This window comes from Egretta garzetta, unplaced genomic scaffold (genome assembly GCF_000687185.1).
Source record: "Egretta garzetta isolate BGI_Z169 unplaced genomic scaffold, ASM68718v1 scaffold281, whole genome shotgun sequence".
In the NCBI taxonomy this organism is placed as follows: domain Eukaryota; kingdom Metazoa; phylum Chordata; class Aves; order Pelecaniformes; family Ardeidae; genus Egretta; species Egretta garzetta.
Window position 1 is genome coordinate 70,756 of NW_009258674.1, and position 20,871 is coordinate 91,626.

At 35.0% G+C, this 20,871-nt stretch overlaps 1 protein-coding gene across 1 annotated transcript in view; it reads left to right on the top strand.

The window, feature by feature from the left end:
- The window catches only part of SLC27A6 (solute carrier family 27 member 6), a 38,452-nt gene extending 17,940 nt beyond the window's left edge, over positions 1 to 20,512 (top strand). The window contains 6 exon segments of the mRNA XM_009648856.1: positions 5,669 to 5,863; positions 13,356 to 13,446; positions 15,257 to 15,455; positions 16,073 to 16,205; positions 18,153 to 18,239; positions 20,336 to 20,512. Of these exon segments, the coding sequence (XP_009647151.1) occupies positions 5,669 to 5,863; positions 13,356 to 13,446; positions 15,257 to 15,455; positions 16,073 to 16,205; positions 18,153 to 18,239; positions 20,336 to 20,512 (882 nt within the window).
- Positions 20,513 to 20,871: the final 359 nt, after the last annotated feature.

The window sequence follows — 20,871 nt, forward strand, 5'->3', positions numbered from 1 at the left end:
GCGTAAAACGTCTTCTGTCATATTCATAGAGTTCTGTCTTTAAGAAGCATTCGTTTTCCATACCGGAAACAGCACTGAAGACTAGTTGCGATGTCAGTTACTGGTTCTAGCATGGTGGCTCAAGACCTTTCTGGGTCCTTAAGAAATCATATAAATTGACCAATTTCCTTCCTTCCAGCTTCTCTTCCTAGATACTCATCTTTTGGGTTAAACTAGTGGAGTTTTGCAGAAAACGTCATAATAGTGAAGTTTAGCAATCACAATCATACTTTTACAAAGGGAAGCTTCATATTGCTCACAAAATACTGTGTGTAATATGGAGTGCAAGAAATAATCTGTATGTTCTTTAATTCTCTGAATTGACCTTTGGAAAGTTTTGTGTAATTTGTTTTGACTTGTGGGCTCCTTCAGCAATCACCAAAATGACAATGATCTACTTCGTATTACTGGGTGGAACACAGACAAAAGTGACTTTTTTGTTGGTAGATATTTCCTGAGGAAATAGAAGTACAGCTAAAGAAAATATTTCCTATTAGAAGAGCTAAAGGAAGAAAACTCCTGTTAGAATCTAATCCTATTAGATTATCAGGAGATTGATTAATGAAAGCGTGGTGAGAATGAGTTATGCAAAATAGCAAACAACCAGTTCCTGAATTGGAAGGGTAATGTCCTGTTCCTAGAATTCCTGTTCCTTTCTTATGGTGCATCTCTTCAGTATCTTTTCTGTTTTCTTTTATTTGTATTTTTAAATTTGGGTATCTATTTTGCTCAAAAAATCCAGTTGCAATTCATAATTAGGCATTACTGAAAAGTGAATGTAAGCATGCATCTTGAAGAATTTATTACCTCTGTCATCATAATGGCAGTAGAATATCTCTCATAGTGTCTTTACTAACTACCTGATGCCCCTTTTTTCAGGGCTAATGTGCCAACAGAGAATTGGTTGCTGTGTTGTTACACGCATTCCTTGTAAATACATGAATGCAAATCCTGTGAGGTCTGTCCATTATACTTTATATTTAACAGACATTTGCATTTCTCAGGCCCTGAGATTGCTTTTAGTTTCATCAAGGCCATAATACTGGAAACATTTCATGCCTCCTGTGCTTGAAGTTGCCTTTGCTTCTCTCCATTTGGCTTTTATTGCTGCAGAAATGGTAAAAGTAGGACCATGAATCTGTTTTCTTGCATTCTTTTAAAGCAACTGCTAAGTACATTTTTATATTGCTGCAGTCATGAATCCTTACTGCACCAATTAATATACTGTTTATGGCACTTTAAAAGGCATTTCTTTTATCAAGAACTTAATCATGTAGATAGTCCACATAGTTTAGAAAGAACACTTAAGGAGGAAAGACTGGCAGAACAAAAATCCCAGGTATGTGGTATTTAGTGTAATAAGGCAGATCTTGACTTGCCAATTAATTACTATACAAATGAAACAAGCACTCAAAATGGAGAAATAGTGTGTCAGAAACTGATTTATGATGTATGCAGACATTTGGTATACAGTTCAAAGTTCTTAGCAGAATGAACTGAAGAAAAGACCGGGTGTAACGTAAGAACAGTTCTTGCTTATTAATGCTTCAAAAAGGCATTGAAAAAAATGTTTCACCTTTACTATTAGAAATAAGTGGGAAGGCAGAATGCCCATTTTATTTCAGAATCATTCTTTAAGAAAAAGAAAACATCACAGTGCAGGAAAATAAATAAATAGACATTTTTTAAAACCTTCAGAAGATGTTCTAACATGCTGTTATTCTAAAATCTGTCTTCCTGATTATCTGTAGAGAACTATTAATCATATTCAGAAACACAACGCCTGAGCAAATTATCACAGGACACATGTGATTTGAACTTGTGATAGTTGACCAGGGCAAGGCACTGTGTCCTTTGGAAATGAGATACTGTGAGGAAATACAGCTTTTATTAAAGGGAGTCTTAACTAGGTACTATGCTGTTGCAGCAGGTTAGGAATATGTGTGCAGACAATTGCTGCATACCAACTGTTGCAAGGTAACTGGCTGACATGCCACAGCTTGTTCAGGTGTCAAGAATGGCACAGGGATAGCAGAGCTTCTCTCCCAGAAGAGATGTATACTTGGTGACTCCTTGGAATTCCTCCTATTCCTGTAATTCTATCCACTGTACCAAAGGGAAGCTAGTTGATGAAATGCCGTCTGAATATGGCAGAAATTCAAAGCATGACTGTCTGGTGCCATAGATTGTTTAAAGCATAAGTTCCCACAGATTTAATTTATTTCAATTTTCATACATAAGGACACCCTAAGTGTGCATCACTCAACCGTGTTTCTAGAGTTTGTTGGAATTATCATCCCTTTTCCTTCCCTTCTCTTATTTATTGCATAAGTTTTTGGCCACAGTGCCCATGGATACCAACATGCCTGCCCTAGCGTTGGACTCTGGCAGTGATCTGGACAATAATACAGATGACGAATATGAAGATCGAGTCATGAAAAAGATGTTAAAATGGCTAATTCAATTTTATTTACTGTGGTTCACTTTCCATTGAAAGTTAGTTACACATAAAGCTAACATTAATATCACATATTAGTTTTACAAAAGTTTAGGTAAAAATATGTAAAAAATAGCCATATGAATTTACTCACATCTAAAACTAATGTGAATTATCACTGTTTAAAGTTTCCCTCATTATAATCATGCTCTTCACACTTATTAAACCTGCTGGGAGATTAAATTACCTGTAGTTTCTATTCATTCTTACAGTTGAAAGACTGCTAAATGCATGACAGTTTTAATGCCTTTTTCCAGAAAGCCCTGGAGTACTTTTCAGGGAGTCTTGTAACAGCAGATGGGTAGAAGGGTGATGGAGCTGAATAAATCACAAATACGGCAGTTGCAGCAGTGCAGTCTAACAGAAAATGAACCTTAGTTGTGAAGAAATTAATTTCTTCCCTCTCTTTTAAGAAAAGTTGCTTTCTGTGATCAGTTCTTGATGACATCATACACCTTCTTCCTATTTTTGCAAAAGGGCTGAATGCCTTGAAAGAATACTTCCTAAAGTGAGATAGTCATACATCGTAACATTGCAAGCACAGTAGAATGCTGACTTGTCAGGTTTACTCTGTGTCTTTTCCACTGGAGAAGGTGCTGTAGTAATATAAACAAACCAAAATAACATGAGGAATTGAACGTATTGAAGTAGCTGCACTTATAAATGATGCTGTATTTGTCCTTTTGGGAAAAAAACATATTCCATGCAGGCCATTGTTTTCTAGTTCATCCAATCTTGTGTCTTTTCAGCAAACAGCCATCAATGGGTTTGCAATTTTTCTTAAAGTATAAATAATAGAAGCAAACTCACCTGCTTATTAATGTGGTCTCTAGAGATTTTGAATGTTCCTAGCCTGATGAATGACCCACTTAATTAGCATGGGTATATATTCGTGCATATTTGTCTCTTCTGTTAGTTATGGAATAAAGGATTTCTGTGAAAGAATCTCTGCTGCTATTTTTCATATCTTAGCAGAGACAGTATATTTGAAGAATTCAGTGGCGTCAGCAAGGGGTAACTACAGTTCAGTTACTGACACGTTAATTTCAGTTTAGCAAAGAAACTGTAAGAACTATAACCCACTTTTTAAAGTTTTATGTTGAGCTGACTGGAATATTCTAAAGATGGTGGGCAATTTTCAGGAGGGGGGGAAGTTAAAAGTTTCCATGACAAAATTCAAAGTAGAACTGAAACACTTTCTCTTAAAAAAAAAACCCAAAACTTTTGTTGTTCATTGGCAGTATAATGATTTTGAATGTGTAATATAACAGACCTTATTATTTCAGATACAAGAAAATCTACAATGTTGCATTGTGGTATTGCACCTGAAGTTGAAAAAACAAACCACTCCAAAAATTACATCTAGGGGCAATTTTTAGACACTTTATTCCAGGCTGTGGTCATGGTCAGTTTCACTGTACCATGTAATGCAGCACTTGTCAATAATGATTTAGCATGAATTCAGTGAAGTATGTGCTTGTGTGTTTAGAAATTACTTTTGCATCTGAAGTAAGGTAGGGAAGAAGAAGGGAAAAGGGAAGAATTGGGTTGTTCTGAGAACAGAATGGTTAGTGACAGAGGGAGGCTGGTGAGTGATGTTATTTTGAGGTAAAATATCAGGATAATGCCTCAGGTTGTGATCTGCCAAGAGCTATCTGCATCTAGTAAAATAGGTAAGTTCCTTGCTGAATCATTCCAGCAAGAGGACTTAATTTCCAGAAGAAAGACTCTGAAGCTCAATAAAGGATTTTTTCATCTTTCTATGAGGTACTGGTTTTGAAGAGGGAAGAAAAAAACTTGGTTGGTCTTTGTGATTTGGAAAAGGAACTTAAAATTTCACTGTGCTTGCAGTTTTTGTTACACAAGAAAGAATTCATGATCCTCATGAAAAACTGAATTTGGCCAGGACATAAGCCTCTGAGGAACACTCCTGTCTATGTACTCAGTAGAAGCTTCACTGTTTTTAACATCCGAAATATTTAAAGATTTCTGTTTCAGTCAACTGACCAGATCTCTTTGCAGAAATAATTTGCTGTGCTTTTATAACAGATCAAAGGTGCTCAAATGGATTTTCACTATAAACGCATGCCTAATTCATACTGGATTAGAGTTGGGAGGGAAAAAGGAAACTAGAATAGAAGAACAAAAAATAAGGACTATCTGCTTTCTTTAATATATGTATGTGGATGTGTATATATATACACCAATATAGATATATATGTAAAGAGTGTGAATATGCATGTAGAGGGGTGCTTGTATGCATTTGCATTAGGGTACGTATATAGAGGTATATGCAGAGAGTGTTGCAGTACCAGAGTGCTATGCAGTTCTAAAGGTACATGGTAACAAACAGTACCTATATTTATTTTGTGCTGTCTAACTTCTAGGGCATTCTGTATTGCCACTTGCTATGATTAAAAATGGAGCCTTATTTTAAAATAGATCAAATTAAAAATAAATACCAATGTTTTAGATCTGTTGCATTCTGATAACTTCAACTTAAATCTGATTGTATTTTAAAGGTACTCCATGCAATCACAAGGTTTGGGAGTACATTCATAAAATTAGAGAGCCTCACTGAACTGGATGAACACGTAATATTGTGTTTCTTGTAATAAAACATGGGAGTTGACAACAATAAAGACTCAAGATCAGCAAGAAATAATGTATTCCAAGTAACATTGAACACAAGTCAATATTGAAAGAAATGCAGAAGATGACTCATGCAATGTGTGGGAAGGAATAGATATTACAAGTGTGTGAAATCTGATTGTTTCTTATAATCAGTCTGAACACACAAGAAAGTAACTATTAATCTCTGCTGACTTTAATCCCTTGACAAAAATAATTCCTGCCTTTCTCTGTTCTTTCCAGTTTTCTAATTCCTCTGAGTGGAAACACACCAAGATGATACAACTTTAAAAATGTGGAAGCATTTATACAAATTAATGTAGCTATTTTTCTGGAAGTAATCTGCTTGATCAACAACTTCTTAATTCCTGTTTTCCTTTTTTTTTTCTTGTTTATATTGGATGTATTTAGAGAAAGTAAATTTTCCCCACAATATATGCAACAATCAAATGCAGTTATCAGTATATTATATTTAAAATTATTGTTTTCTTTTTTTAATAGAGGGAAGGAGAAAAAAATCACAAAGTCCGACTGGCAGTTGGAAATGGAGTAAGAAGTGATGTATGGAGAGAATTTTTAGACAGATTTGGTGCTGTTAAGATCTGTGAGTTTTATGGTGCTACTGAAGGAAACATTTGTTTCATGAACCACACAGGAAAAATTGGATCTGTTGGACGCACCAACTTCTTTTATAAGGTGACTATTTATTTACATTCTACTTTGTAAAAGGGAGTGCTGAAGCTAAATGTGTTTCTCAGTTTCACCACAGGACATGGGGCTGCAGTCATAAGTCCACAATAAATTTTCTAACTTAGTTATTGCAAGTTTAATTGACCTTCTGTTAAATCTTGGCTGCCAAAGTATTGCAGATGGTGCTTAACACCCAATGCAGTTATGCTTTCAGCAGTAACACTTAGATTTTTCTTAAAGTTCACAGGAGTCAGAAAGGCCTTGCCTCTCTTCTTACACTTTTGAGTAGGTTTTGAGTATCATTTCAAGTCTCTACTATATTAAAGGACAAAAGAGGAAGTTAGATTTTTTTTAACGCCTGAGAACTTGTCGTCTGTGAAGTAAATATACAGGTGTCCTGTTCTGATATAGTGTTCTACAGATTATTTTTAGAGCTGTTTTCAGAGTGTATTTATATTGCATCTACTATGTAAATATTTGGCCTAAGTGGGAATTAATAATAATTAAAATAAGGTAATGTAGGCAGATATACATTTTAGAGAAATTTTACACCTAGGTGTAATTAAACCTAAGTAATTCAATTAAACTACTCTACATCTAACCTGCATCATTTTTCAGAAATTCCAAAGATAACACTATACAAACATAATCACTGTTGAGTAATTGTGACAGACAATACTTGCCAAGGGTATTAATTTAAAAATTCTATGCCCCTTTAGTACCAAGTCTGCTGTATTTATTTGGTTTGTTCTAGGTTTTTTTCACTGCTTATTCTATAGTCTCTGTTTTGTATTTCATCAGCTTTGACAATAGAGGTTATATGTCTTGGGGAAGACAAATACATATTATTTACATCACACATGGTGTTTTTTCCTTCATCCTTCTGAGTAAATGGAGAAGAATTTATTTCAGCTTGCAATTCACAGATGTTTTTTCCATTTGGGTCCTATTAATACCATCTCTTAAATGGTTTGAGAAGCCAGTAAGTATAATGAGTGCAAAGCTTTAGCTAATAGCATGAAAGATTATTTAGCAAGGCTTTCTAGCAAGGAAACTAGTTATTTAACATTATGTTGTTACTTATGCCAATTTTTACTCTTCTTGAAATAAATAGGACTACACGTATTGCCTAGTATTTGCAAATTAACTGAGATAGATACCTATCCATGCTGAGATGCCTATCCACATACACAAATCCTGCTGCCTTTAAGTGGCATTTGTGCTCCTGAGGGGAACTGATAATAAAATGTCCTGACAAAACTTTTTTTTCAGAGAATGATGTAGAAATATTGTTTGGAAATACACCAGAGGTATGTTCTGATGATGTGCAAATAGGTTTCTAGGCAGCATATGTTCCAGGGTCCACAACTTCAATACAGCATCACCACATTACACTCACTGCAGACTACTTTACAACTCGGGGCCAGAGGAATTCTTCACTTCTGGGATAGGAACCCAAACTGCAGGGAGGAACATGGAAACACCCAGAAAAACACCACAAGAGCTAGTATGTTTTTCAGAAACTGCTGAGAGCTCAGGAATTTAAGCAGACCAACTGTGCTGCTTCTCTGTTCTACATGACTGATGCTTTGTAGTATGCACAGTGGACAGCTGGCACTGAGGGATGTCCCTAGAAGGGTACAGATCCACTACAGGAAATCAGGAATCTGGAATTTAGGGAGCAGCAGGTGAGCCAGGAACCTTAGCACTGAAATTAATTTTTGTTTCAGACTTTTCTAAGCTACATGCTTTAATTATTTTAAACCTTTTTTTTTAACCTTTCAAAATTTTACATTTGTTCCAAACCTGAGTAAACTAGTTTTCAGTATTTTCGAACTTTTTTTGAGTCTTGTCATAAGTCATTAACCTTTTGGAAATACCACGTGAAGGTTACAGAAGATAAAGGATTGGACTTGAAATTATCTATTTATTGATTTAATTATCTGTATTTTTAATCAAGTAGTGTGGGGGGGTTGCATGTATTAATAGTGGTACTTCAAATGTCAATAACATACATTGTTTCTGTTACCAAAAGGAAGATTAATGTTTGCACATGAAACATACTACTTTTTCCTCTTTAATGATTGGACTTACAACTTGAGTTAGTCACTGCAGACTAGGAAAAAAAATTGCTCATGCAAACTGCAATTAAAAAATAAATGCAGTTGTAACTGAATACTTGATCTCCCCAGACATCTTTTCCCATGATTTATATACTGTTCCAAGTTGGAACTGCTATAGTCTATGGAAACATCAGTATAGTCTGCTAAGATAATTATGGATTGTCCCCTTGCTTACTCAGATTGAATATGGAAAGACTAGAAGATACTTTATGAAGCCAATCATTCCATTTGGCTTGGCTTGAAATCAGTTTTATTCTGTCTTTTTCAATACTCTTGTTTCCCTGGACATAAATCTACAGTAAGTCTTCAGATATTTCCGTAGGTTCTGTCATAACAAAAGTAGCTAAAGCACATAATTTGTGAGCAGGCTCAATATTTAGGTACTACCATTCTCCAAGGGGCCTGAGGTGTATTGGCTCACAACCCTTCCCCCTATTTGGCATTCTATGACTGTAAAGTTTGAGGGAAGAATGAAGGTTGTCACTGAAAACCAGATTCAGTGCAGAGACAAACCACCTCGTCTTGGTTACACGGGCATGGTGTGTCTAGCCAGGTCAATGGGTGGATTATATGATCCATTTCATGTGGAAATAGAACTGCCCCAAATCTCTTTCAGATCAAGGAGGTTTCAGAGACTACTCCAAAGCTCCATCAGGAGTTTTTTCATAAGTAATATGTTTTGATCCAGAGCATTTATAGTAGTGCGACATACCTACTCTGTGAAAGAATTTGTGTCAGTGGAACAACATGGCATATTAATATTACAATAGTTACATGTCTCAAATTAACGGTTTTGCAATCTGTTAACTACTGGGGCTCTGCTTCTGTCACCAGTGCAGTTCCTCTGCATGGCAGCTCCTTCAGTCTGCTCCATGACACTTGTTTGCAGGAGCACCTAATTCCCTCATATGCTGAAGCAGAGTAGTGTTGACATGAATAAGGGCTTGGATATAGTGCAGTTTCAGAAAAGTCTAGGACAGGTTAAGGAGAGAGAATGAATGTTGAAAATATCATGAGACATAATTTATAGTGATTTTTTTTTTTTTTAAGTACACAAATACTTCATTTTGGGGACCTCTTATGTGTGTTTTTGATTACTCCACAATCTGCAAGTGTTATGACAAAATTAACTATGTATTTTAACGTCACGGATAAGTTACTTTTTATTTATTTCAGGTATTTATTGCGGTTTTTTTAAGTACATTTGACATCTTACCGATTATTTAACAATGCATTCTGAAGTGTAGCTGTTGTGTTTGTTTTACTTCAGTCTGAATCACATCCACTGAACATCTAGCAGTAAGTAAAGGAGACCAGCTTTATTTCTTATGAGCTGACCCATGAATGATCTGAAGTTGGAAAGGGACACTGTCTCCTGCTGGAAAGCAGGGAATGGCACAGACAAGGCCCAGCCATCCAATTCCTAATTTTTTTTTGTTTCTTCAAAGAAATGCTACAACAAGTTTTGAAGCATTATTCTCTTGACACATGGGACGATAAGATGCGATGCCCTTAGACATACTCTTTAGGGATTTCCTAAACATCTATTTCTTAAACTGGGAGTAGAAATAAAGAGAACTGAGAAAGGGGGAAAGAGGTTTGTGTGATACAGTAAAGGAAGAAACTTACTCTTTTTCTACTGGTATAATTGCGCAGTCACAATTCAGTAAATGCAATATAAAACCCCATATATACAGATATTAAGAGTAGAGTGGGAAGAATACCAGGTAGGTTCAAAGTATAATATTTTTAGCAGGGACAAAGGAAAATGAATAGGAAGGCATTTCTGTTGTAGATAATGGCATTGGCACAGTGTCTAGAGGTGAAATGCAGATAAAAGTTACAGCTTTAAAAGACAAATTGAGCTCTCAGAATGAGCAAGGTAACTTTTCTGTCAGTAACTGCCAAGGGTTGGGGGCAAATACTTGTGATAAATATTAATGTTCTACATAACACATTTATTTTCATAAATAATTCAGAAGACACAAGTTAATACTAAGAAACAGATGGATGTTGCCGGACATCCAAGAAGCCACTGTGTGTGAGATGTTAACTCAAAGCACTGGTCTTGTTTGCGCTTGCTTGTTTTCACACTATACTCTTCATAGAAGAGGGGTTGGTTCATCTGCTTGAAAGCATCACTGTGGTATGTCAATAAATCGCTCAATAAGGATGTTCATACAGAGTCAATGAACAGAAAAGTGGAAGCCTTTGAATTGCTTTTTTAGCTGGTAAAACTTAAGAAGTTTTACAAAGAAGATTAACATAGTAATATAATAAAATACAGTTTAATATTTACACCTGGCATACACATATATGTAGTTAATTATTAATTTTATTATATATTACATACATTATGTGTGTACTTACATAAAAGTGATATAGGAAAAATCTGTAAGACTCTCAGTTGTGTCTATCAAATATATATATATAAATCTCTTTCTTACACTGAAATAAATTCTGAGTGATGGCAGAGAACATGCAATGGGAGAGTGTCACTAATGAGATCCAAGGAAGCTTGTAAGACAGGCTAAAAATAACCCGTGGCAAGTACATCTGAAAAAGCAGCATGGAAAAAAATATTCCAAACTTTATTAATTGGGTTTTTTTCAGTATTTTAAGCATAAGTATTACAACTATTACAAGAATCTAAACCTCTCTTACTCGGTATGGATCAAAATCAGCTTTGAGCTGAGAAACATTTTAAATCTTTTAACAAATTATAATTAATTTAAACATGTGAAGTATTTTTTCTTTCACCCAGCAATGTAGAATTAGTATTATGCATTTTTTTTTCATACAGTCAAAGAACTTACATGGCAGAAGAGACACTTTTTAGTTTAAAAGTAAACAAATTTATGTTTAAGCAAATCTTAAGACCCTGGAAAACTGGATTCACAGGAAGAACATTGGCATGTGTTAATCCAAGAAATGGAAGCTTTTAAACTCATTGGCCAATGAAAATTTGTGTTGTTTCAGCTCTTTTGACTAGTTTTGAGCTAAAATAAATAATCTAAGGTACTTCAAGTGTATTCCAAGATATTTTATTATAATATCTGATGATTCGGTTACTAACAAGCATAGCCTTAAAAGTTTTTTTTCTTGGTTTTGTTTACTTTGGCTCACAAAACTAGGCAGGGGACCTATACATCTATTCCTTACAGCATAATTAAGGCATTGCAAGTATATTTTCAAAACATTTGCAAGATATGATGATACTATGCTCCATAGGGATTTTTTCCTTATATTTCACGTTTTTAAGATGCTTGAAATTAAGTCTAGTAAATGTAATGCTTAGTTTTATAAACAGACAATCTCCTAGAGAATTCAATAATATATCATCTCTAAAACAAATAACTAAACAAAAACTAATAGCTTGTGATCTTTGGTCTCTGATGAAGGTTCTGTGAGCATTCACTATGAGTTGAAACTTTAGGAATTTCAAACCTATTTTCAAACCAATATTTAAACTCACAGATTTCCAGTCAATTAAAAAAAAAAAGGAGGGGGGAGGAGAGGATGCTATTATTAGATAACATTCAGACAGCATAGTAACAGACAATAATGTTGCAGTTTAAGTGATTTTAAGTTTCAGCTAGATAAACGATGCTTTTTGTTTGGTACATTTATGTGGTGCTTTAGGGAGTAAAATGTAGATTAAAATGATGAATTCTGCATGCAATATTCTGCAAAAATAATATGGTAATGCTTCAACAGCTAAGGCCCTATTTTCCAACAAATTTTGAATAATGAGATAAAACAAATGCAGACAGATAAAAGAAAAGACTCCAAAAAAAATTACTTGTGTTTATTATTATTAATTAAGGTGAACTTTTTGGCTCTCAAATTCTTTACTTTGGTAAATGCTATAGTCTGTAGTTATAAAAAAAAAAATACCCTGTCCAATTCGGGATCATGACTTGATTTTTCATGCTATGACCTTGTTCCTGTGATCAACTGTTAAAAATATCTTTTTGTTTCAGACTTAGGGTAGAAGGAAAGCACAATTGGTGAACATTGAAAAGACTCAGTGAAACAAGTTTGTCCATATCAGGCTGAAATTGTGTGCCTGATATTTGATTCAAGTTGCTATTTATTTAGATTTCCTTGAAAACAAAGTGATAACTACAGCAACATTTCAAATTAGGATGAAATAATTATGCGACTCTTCATCCAAACTAGTTGCAGAATAGCCAAGGGGTTTATGTTTTAGCATCCTACCCTTTACTTCAGTCACTTTCATAACACCATCCTTAAATTATATTGCATTTGTTTATTGTGAAGAGTGCAGGTGTATATTCATAAGTTTTCAAAATTGCTTTCTCTGCTTGCCAAGATTTCTCCAGGAGAAGATAATTGTATATCCTTGGTTTGACTAGTTGTCAAATAGATTGCTGATATACTTCTTTAAGAAAAGGGAGATCAGAATCGCAAGTTGGGCAAACTGAAGCCTTAGGATAATAACAGTAAACACAGTGGTCCATGTAGTATCAGGCATATGATACCTGTCAGTGTGTCTCAAAGGTCTAATTTGGATTTATATCACAGCAGAAAAATGAAGGGAAATAAAAGTCAGACCCAGACATTGCAGAAAAGAAGTGTTGCAATTTCTAGTGTGGCTAAGAGTATCTTGCTCTCTCCTTCAGCTTACTCAGCCACATTCTCTGTGATCCTTATACAAGTGGAAAGTTTAGTTGTAAAACACAACTAGTCGATCAGTTAGGTCAGCAGTGTCAGGACCCAAGGGTTCACAGCATTTCAGAAAAATGCAGAACTATCCCCGACATAACCATGGAACATGCACAGCAACATAACCATGCCAAACGAGATGGGAGTACATATCCTTCTGCTGGTGCTTGTGATAAGGCTTTACACCACACACCAGCCTGAGAAAGCCTGAGGGAAGAACTGAGGGTAGTTAAGCAAGAGTACAGCCCAACAGGAAGCAGGTTTCCCTTTGTAAGGAGATTTAAGCTTTTGCTTTGCCAGTTGTCTTAGGTGCCGGAAGACCCCAAGAACACTTTTTTATCAGCCACCACCATTAAATGTCAGTTAAATTCTGGATGTGCTTTATTATCCTCACTCATGTAGGCTGACATGTGGGTGCCATAATTAATTTGTAAGAAAATTAACAAAATCACAGTTCTATGTCTTCACCAAGTATTTTTGAAAATTACAAGATTATAAAAATGTTTTGATGTTGCTTACCTCCAGGAAATGGTGTAATTTTACATACAGAATATTTTCAGTTTTAAATGAAACTACATTCTACTTTACATAAGCAAGACTGGAGCAAAGGTTTCCTTGCTTGTATTTGCTGCCACCAGATGTCACTGTGTAGATGAATAGCTGATGATGCTTTTTCCCTTTTTTAGCTTTTTTTCCCGTTTGATTTAATCAAGTATGATTTCCAAAAAGATGAACCAATTAGAAATAAGCATGGTTGGTGTGAAAAAGTTAAGAAAGGTAAGTATGTATTTTAATAGGATGTAATGGCCTTTGATTGTAATACAAATACTCCGGATAATTTTTTTTAAGAGCTTTGCTATTGTGTTTCTGTACTGTGCCAACATCAACTACTGCTCTTTGCTCTGACAAAAAAAAAATATGATTTTTGATCTAAGACACAACATTACTAAACATACCAGTGCTGACACCGGAAGAACTTAGGTGATCCTTGGATATATTCACAGAAGAGTAATGTTCAAAAAGTGATGATGTGATATTATTGCTGAATATGTAGATAATGACATCTGTGTTTTTTAAGAGGTTAACATAGTGATATGGTTGCCTAAGAGATCTACAAGAAAGACTGGTGGATTAGAGCAGACGCTTTTTGGTGAGCAATTAAGTGTTCCTGACTCAGTGAGTTAATTAAGCTTATGAGGTTGCTTTATTATAGCTGTCTTCACAATACTTATCAAATATCTGGTATCTCTTGATTATACATATTTTCAAAGTGTTTATCAGATGCTGAAGCATCTCTGTTGTACTGTAGGAAGGTAACAGCTGTAACTAATGCCTGAAAGCTGAAACAATAAAAACTCATGTTAAAGATCAGGCAGACAACTTTAACAGGGAGCTGAAGTAGATTTTTCAAAGAAGTTAAGAGGTTCCCTAAGAGGTCTAAATCAAAGATGGGCACTTTCAAGAAAATATGGTGCTCAAACCTTGAAATTTTATAGGAAATTATCTGTAGGGATGTCAGACTAACCTGTGAAGGGAACACATGCTCTAATTAGACACCTCATCTAGGTTTTTTTTCCAGTTATACCATTCAGTCTCATAAAAAGTATTATCTCTATCTGTATCTCTATCTTTGTCTTACCCATGCCCTATATCTTCCGAGCATCATGGCTGCAGTGACACTATCAGTGAACTAAATGTTTTCACCTTAAACTCTACCAATTTATGCTGAAAAGGCACAGCTTTTTTAAGAGGAGGCAGTCTTAAATTAAAAAATGTGCATACCTTTGAACACACTTCTATTTTTTATGTATTTTCATATTAACAATTCTTGTCTCTGATACAAAGTAATGTAGTTCTTAAGCTTTATTATTCAGAATGTGCTTCCAAAAAGTTTAGTTCATACAACTATTCCACTTTCAGCAAACTTAACACCCTGATACTCTACATGCATAACAGGATAATCCTATCCCCATTGCTCCCTATTTTTTTGAGAAAAAAAAAAGATATTAAAACTTTTATATTTTACTCCAAAAAGAAAGCAATGAGGCTATATCCCATTAATGAAAATTTGTAAGAAGCATTCTCAGAACTTGTGAAAGGAGACTAAATAGGGATTTAAATGCCTGGGTTGAACACCTGCTTTTTATTAAAACTAGTTTTTCAGTAGGAAGCTGATGAAGTTGAGAGTCATCACTGGAAATTCAGTAAAGTGTGGGGAGTGGGATGTGCACATTTGAAGTGTGCACTTTGAGACAATAGTAAACCTACTAGTGAACTCGCAATTGCTAGATGGCAGTTAGGGAGAAAACTGTTTGATGAGTCATTGGGGAAGAAATACAAAAGACTGGGAATTTGAGTGGACAATATTGTACTGTGTCTTTATGGTCACTTTGCATGTAGAGGTGACCACAGGAATTGTAAAGCAGTAGAAACAGGTAAGTTTTTATTATTGGGTCTTATATACTGAACCCTGCCAAACTTGGTTCCTGGTCTTATAAAGTTGTATGTACCAAATCAATGCTAATGTAAAGTACAGGAAATGTGCAATGATACCTTAGGTTTACATTCTTTCAAATTCTCTGTATAGGTGAGGCTGGTCTTCTCATTTCCAAAGTCAATGAGAAGAACCCCTTCTTCGGTTACGCTGGCAATAAGAGACACACAGAGAAGAAATTACTCTGTGGGGTATTTAAGAAGGGAGATCTTTATTTTAATACTGGAGATCTAATGGTTCAAGACCATGAGAATTTTCTTTATTTTTGGGACAGGACTGGAGATACCTTCAGGTATAGTCATTGTTCCTTTTCACATTTCTTCATTAAAAAACATGGACATGCAAAATAGAATAAAACTGTTCTGTTTGTTCTCAACCAGAAGTGTTTTCAACCAGAAGTGTTCAGTTTATTACTGTTGTGATGTTGTTTATAATGATCTTGAAGTGGATGATAGAGGCTTAATTTTGTAAAAAGTGTTCCTGTGGAGCTGGATAGCTCATTTCCAGAATGTTTTGTAGGAATTACAGCTCTTTGAACAATCCTTCCAATAACCATAGTAACTACTGATCGTTTTGCTGCAAGCAAGGAAGTTGGATACTGAAATGGACAAAAAATTATCATATAGTAAAGGCTGCTCACGTTTGATACGTTTAGTTACATGTCAAATTTTTGAAAACTATTATATCAGATTATGATAAACTTTCATTGTGTTATAGTGACAGCTAATATCCAGTACCATTTGAATTGCAAGCGTTGTCTTCTGGTGATCAGATCAATACACCAACATGACAAGTATCTGAGGTGGTGTTAGTCTGAAATGAGTGGACTTCCTGTTAAAATTAGTGGGTTTTAAAGAGGAGGTCTCCATATGTTTTCATAGGATTAATTTTTTTTTTCACATGTTTTAGATGGAAAGGGGAAAATGTTGCAACTACAGAAGTTTCCGATGTCATTGTAATGTTGGACTTCATACAAGAAGCAAATGTGTATGGTGTGTCTGTGCCAGGTAAAAGAAGCTTTAGCTTTTTGTCCCTTAAGTTAGTTGTTAACCTTCATAACTCTTTTATTTCATGTTTTAAACCTATGAATCACTTCTGATTGAGTCATCTGTTTAATACCTAGCTAAAATGTAGATATAGATAATGAAAATACCACCAGATTGTAGATGAGTCAGTGAATCATGCATTTTTGTATGTATGCAGTGATGTGTATTTTTGAAAAGTTATCTTTCATGAATTTGCAATAGCTACATAATCTAAATGAAAGTTTAAAGATTTATTAAATTCACATCCATGAAAAGTCCACACATCCATGTGTCAAAATAAAATGTCAACAAGGTAAGAATTAAAGAAACTCTAAAGCAAAGTGTATGAAGGCATTTTTCTGTCTTATTTCACTTTTCATTTAGCCTCATAAACCATCTGTAAACAGGTATATTACAAAACCAAGGACAAAGTGAAAAAGAAAACAAAGATAAAAATAAATTATTAAGAAATAAAATGCATTGATTAGTTTTTAATATTTTTTTTTTTTTGTTAATTTTCAAGAGATCATCTGGGCTTGATCCCCATTCATGCTAAATCTTTTTTTAAAATTTGCACTAGGTCTGGTTGGGATAGAGATAAGTTTCTTTACAGGAGTCTGTATGGTGCTGTGCTTTGCATTGGTGGCTAAAACAGTGTTGATAACTTACAAACACTTGGCCAATACTGAACAAAATTTGCAGAGTATCAAGGCTTTCTCCCTGCAGCGAGTATGCTGGGGACAGGGAAGAAGCTGGGAGCAGAAGTAAATGAGATAGCAGGCCCAAACTGACCAAAGGGATATTCCATATCGTATGATGCCGTGCTCAGTAATAAAAGCTTGGGAAAAGGAAGAGAGTGAGACAGTTGGGGTTAATGTCATTTGTTTTCCCAAGCAACCACCACATGTGCTGAGTGAGGCCCTATCCTGCAGGAAGTAACTGGACATGTGCCTGATGATGGGAAATACTGAATGAAGTCCTGGTTTTGCTTTGCTTGTGCATGCAGCTTTTGCTTTCTCTATTAAACTGGCATTATCTTGATACATGAGTCTTCTTGCTTTCCTTCTATTCCCTTCCCATCCATGGGAGAAGGGAGTGAGTGAGAAGCTGGCTGGATGTTTGATTCCTGGCCAGGGTAAACCCACCACAAAATTATAGAAGTGTTTAAAACATGAAAAAGGTGTCACTTACTTGACTACATTAAAGCCGCACAACAAGAAAAATCGTAACAAAGAAGACTGACTGAAAATCAGACTCAAAATATGAGCGCCTCTCATTTCCTACACAACACTTACCTGCAGATTCCTACCTAGTTTATGCAACTGTCTTGACAGAATGTCTGCTTTTATTACCAGCTGATGATTGAAGTGTGCATGTAATGGTGATGTGGTATGATTAGAGATGGTAAACTGTTTCGATTGCTGAAGTTCATTGCTTTTCTATTTTACCCATTTTGGTCTTTCCTTTAGACCCACAGAGCTCTCTCCTTCCAGACAAACCAGTAAGAACTTTTAATCTCTCTCTCTGTTAATAACATCTAGATCCACCGTTTTGAGAGAAGATACTAGTAAGAGAGAAAGGCTAAAACTGAAGACAAGATGTATTTGGCTAATCCAGGAAAGAAGCTCAGCACTCTTGTTTTTGAGAGAGGAATGGTGTTGATGTTTATCCACATTTATTGATTAATATTGAGCATGGGACCCCAGTTTCTCTTACCTGCCAAATTAATTTACAGCATTATTTCTTAACTAATCATTTCAGTCATCTCCAAATATATGTAATACCATATAAAATATGGATGTAAACTTCCAGCTTTACTGAAACTCAGAAGATGATATATGACTGCCAGTTTATTAATGGACTACGGTTCTTTTTTGTAAGGTTAATTACTAAAATGTCAGCTTTATTCATGTTTCAAAGTTCTTATCTCTCTTCCTTTCCCCCAGCTCCTGAAGGAAAAGCAGGAATAATCATTAGACTTGGAGCAAATATATAAGCAAGTAGTGACCTATCTACCAAGTTATGCTCGTCCTCTTTTTTTAAGAGTCCAGGTAAGCTGCATTATTGCACAGTGCACACAAACATCTACATCACTTGAACACAGAGATGGCTAAATGAATAACTGAAAGTGCTTGTTCATATATCACTTCATTAGTTTTAGAACTGGTCCTATTTCCTGTCTTCATTAATGGCGTCCTGGGAAAGGCATTACAGAAAAAGTCAATAAAATTTGCAGATTATGTTGAAACAGGAGGAATTGTACAAATGAGTAAGGGTAGAGATCATACAAAAGGATTTAGGGAGATTAGAAGCATGAACATGGGAAACCAAAAAGATTCAGATTAGTAAAATGTGAACAATTGCATCTGGAGAAAATAATCTAAAATCCATTTTATTCAGTGGAAATGAGAGAAGAGAGAAGTAGAGCTAAAGCAGGAGACACTGATTGTGCACAGTAAATGAAATGTTATTTGCTGTGTAATATAATGCCAAAAGTTAAACCGTTTGAAAAGGTACTGGGTAAATTGAAAAGTTGAATTAAAAATGAACATTATTATTGTCAACACCATAATCATCAGTCATCCCTATTTGTGTACAAGTGCTTTGCTCTAGTAGCTGTCCAATTTGAGGGAAAAAAAAAGTCCCTTCCCCAATGACTTAAAAATATAAATGAAATACAATGGACTACGTATGGCTAGAAAAAAATAGGAAACTATAGAAAATATACAATCCTGATCATCACAGTAACTAAAGTCTGATGAGCATCTTCATTTCTGGTAAGTGTTTTGAAAACATCATGACAAAATCAAACAGAAAAATGTTTTTGAAGATATTTATGAAGGAAGTCTCCTAACTCTGAGGAGAAGATGAAAAAAAAAATTGTTCTTTGAAAAGAGAAGGTAAGTTATGGAAGTTGGTTCCCTGGGCTAATCAGAGATTGAGTACTGATTCAGAATAAAGGGGTGAAAATGAAAAGGCTATGAAGGACCTTGAAATTGAAATATATGTGTGTGTATACATATATATATATAAAATAAGTCCAGGAAGATGCCTTTTGCAGCAGCATTCTGATACAAGCAAGCAAGATTACACTTGAGAATGTTGCAGTAGTCAGTTCACAAAATGATGAGAACCTAGTCTAGATTTATTGCTATACAGATGTACAAAAAAGCCTTTATGCTGGGCAGAAGGAATCTGAATCTTGGATGTAGCCTGGATATCAAGTATCTGGAATTTCGATTAGAATTGAAATGCCTATGTTACAGATTAATTGCTGTTGGTACTGCTGTCATTAACCAAGAAAGAAGGTAGTGGGTGGAACTTCAAGGAAAAAAAGTTAAAAACCTATTGAGCTTGATCTGACATGTAATCATACTTTAGAAAATGTCAGAATGTTTCTTAGACCAACTAAAGCAGATAGATACAATCTGGATGTAAATCTGGAGTAGATACAATAGCTCTCTGAGTTGTTGGAGATAATGCTTAATTTTTCATTTTTGGAGATTGTATGCATGTATGTAAAAATGTAAAGACAGAAGAGAAAACAATGGAGAGAGGTCATAAAGCGGGGCTGAGAAGAAGTAGGGAGGATAGAGAAAAGAGTCTCACTACAGATGCCTGCCACTACTTTTTCCAAGGGACACAGTGATGCTGAAAAGAATCTTGAAAACACTATAAAATGTATGGTAAAACCTGCCTTTATTTGGACCTGGCTGAGTATGAGTATGGCTGATTTAGTATGTGATACTGTCAACCCTTTATTTAAGGTGACAGTAATAGAGAATTTCCTGAGTTTTATCAGTACAAAGTTCTTGATAATGACAGTTTTTACTCTCAGGTTCTTTAAAATGTGTAGTTTTATAATGTGCACAAATGAAGAAGCTAGATTGTCTCAGGCAGGCTGGGGCTACAACAAATGAGACACTGTGATGAGGCACTGCACAGCAATGCAGAAGGCAACGGGCTGTAACTTTTTTCCACTCTGTCTCCAGCTGGTCCATAGCAGCTTAAAAGTTCTAGTTTTCCAGGGTAATGAGAATAAACGGTATTAACCTTACATCAGGTGAGATTTTCAAAAGCAAATGTGCATGTGAGCAAAGGAAAAGAAGCTCTTCTATTGAATAATAAATCTTTCTTTCTTCTGTAGGAAAAAATGGAAATGACTGGAACATTCAAACAACAAAAATTTCGACTAGTGGATGAAGGTTTTAATCCATCTACAATTACTGATCCTCTTTATTTTTTAGATAATTCTAAGAAAGCATATGTCTTGTTAACCAAAGAAGTACATGAGATGATCTTATCTGGGAAAATGAAACTTTAATTAACCTAATAAGAGGCTATTAAGGGACAGTCTATACGAGCTACTGTATGAGAAAACACTAATATTAATTACCAGTATTTATACATAGTTATCCAGAATAATATTTTGTGTATTGATATTTATGTTCAGTATGTCTTGTGTCTTTCCTCACTTGATCATTATTATTCACTAATCACTTTTTACCGCTTGAGACCAATTTCTAAGTAAATGGCGTGTTAAAATTGGCTGAAATCTATTTTATCTTAATTTTGGAATATAAATGCCAAGTCTGATAGTTTTTCTTAGTAATAAATGAACATGAATTATATGTGGTATGAAAAATAGTGAAGAAAGGTTCACATATAAAGATATTGTGACAC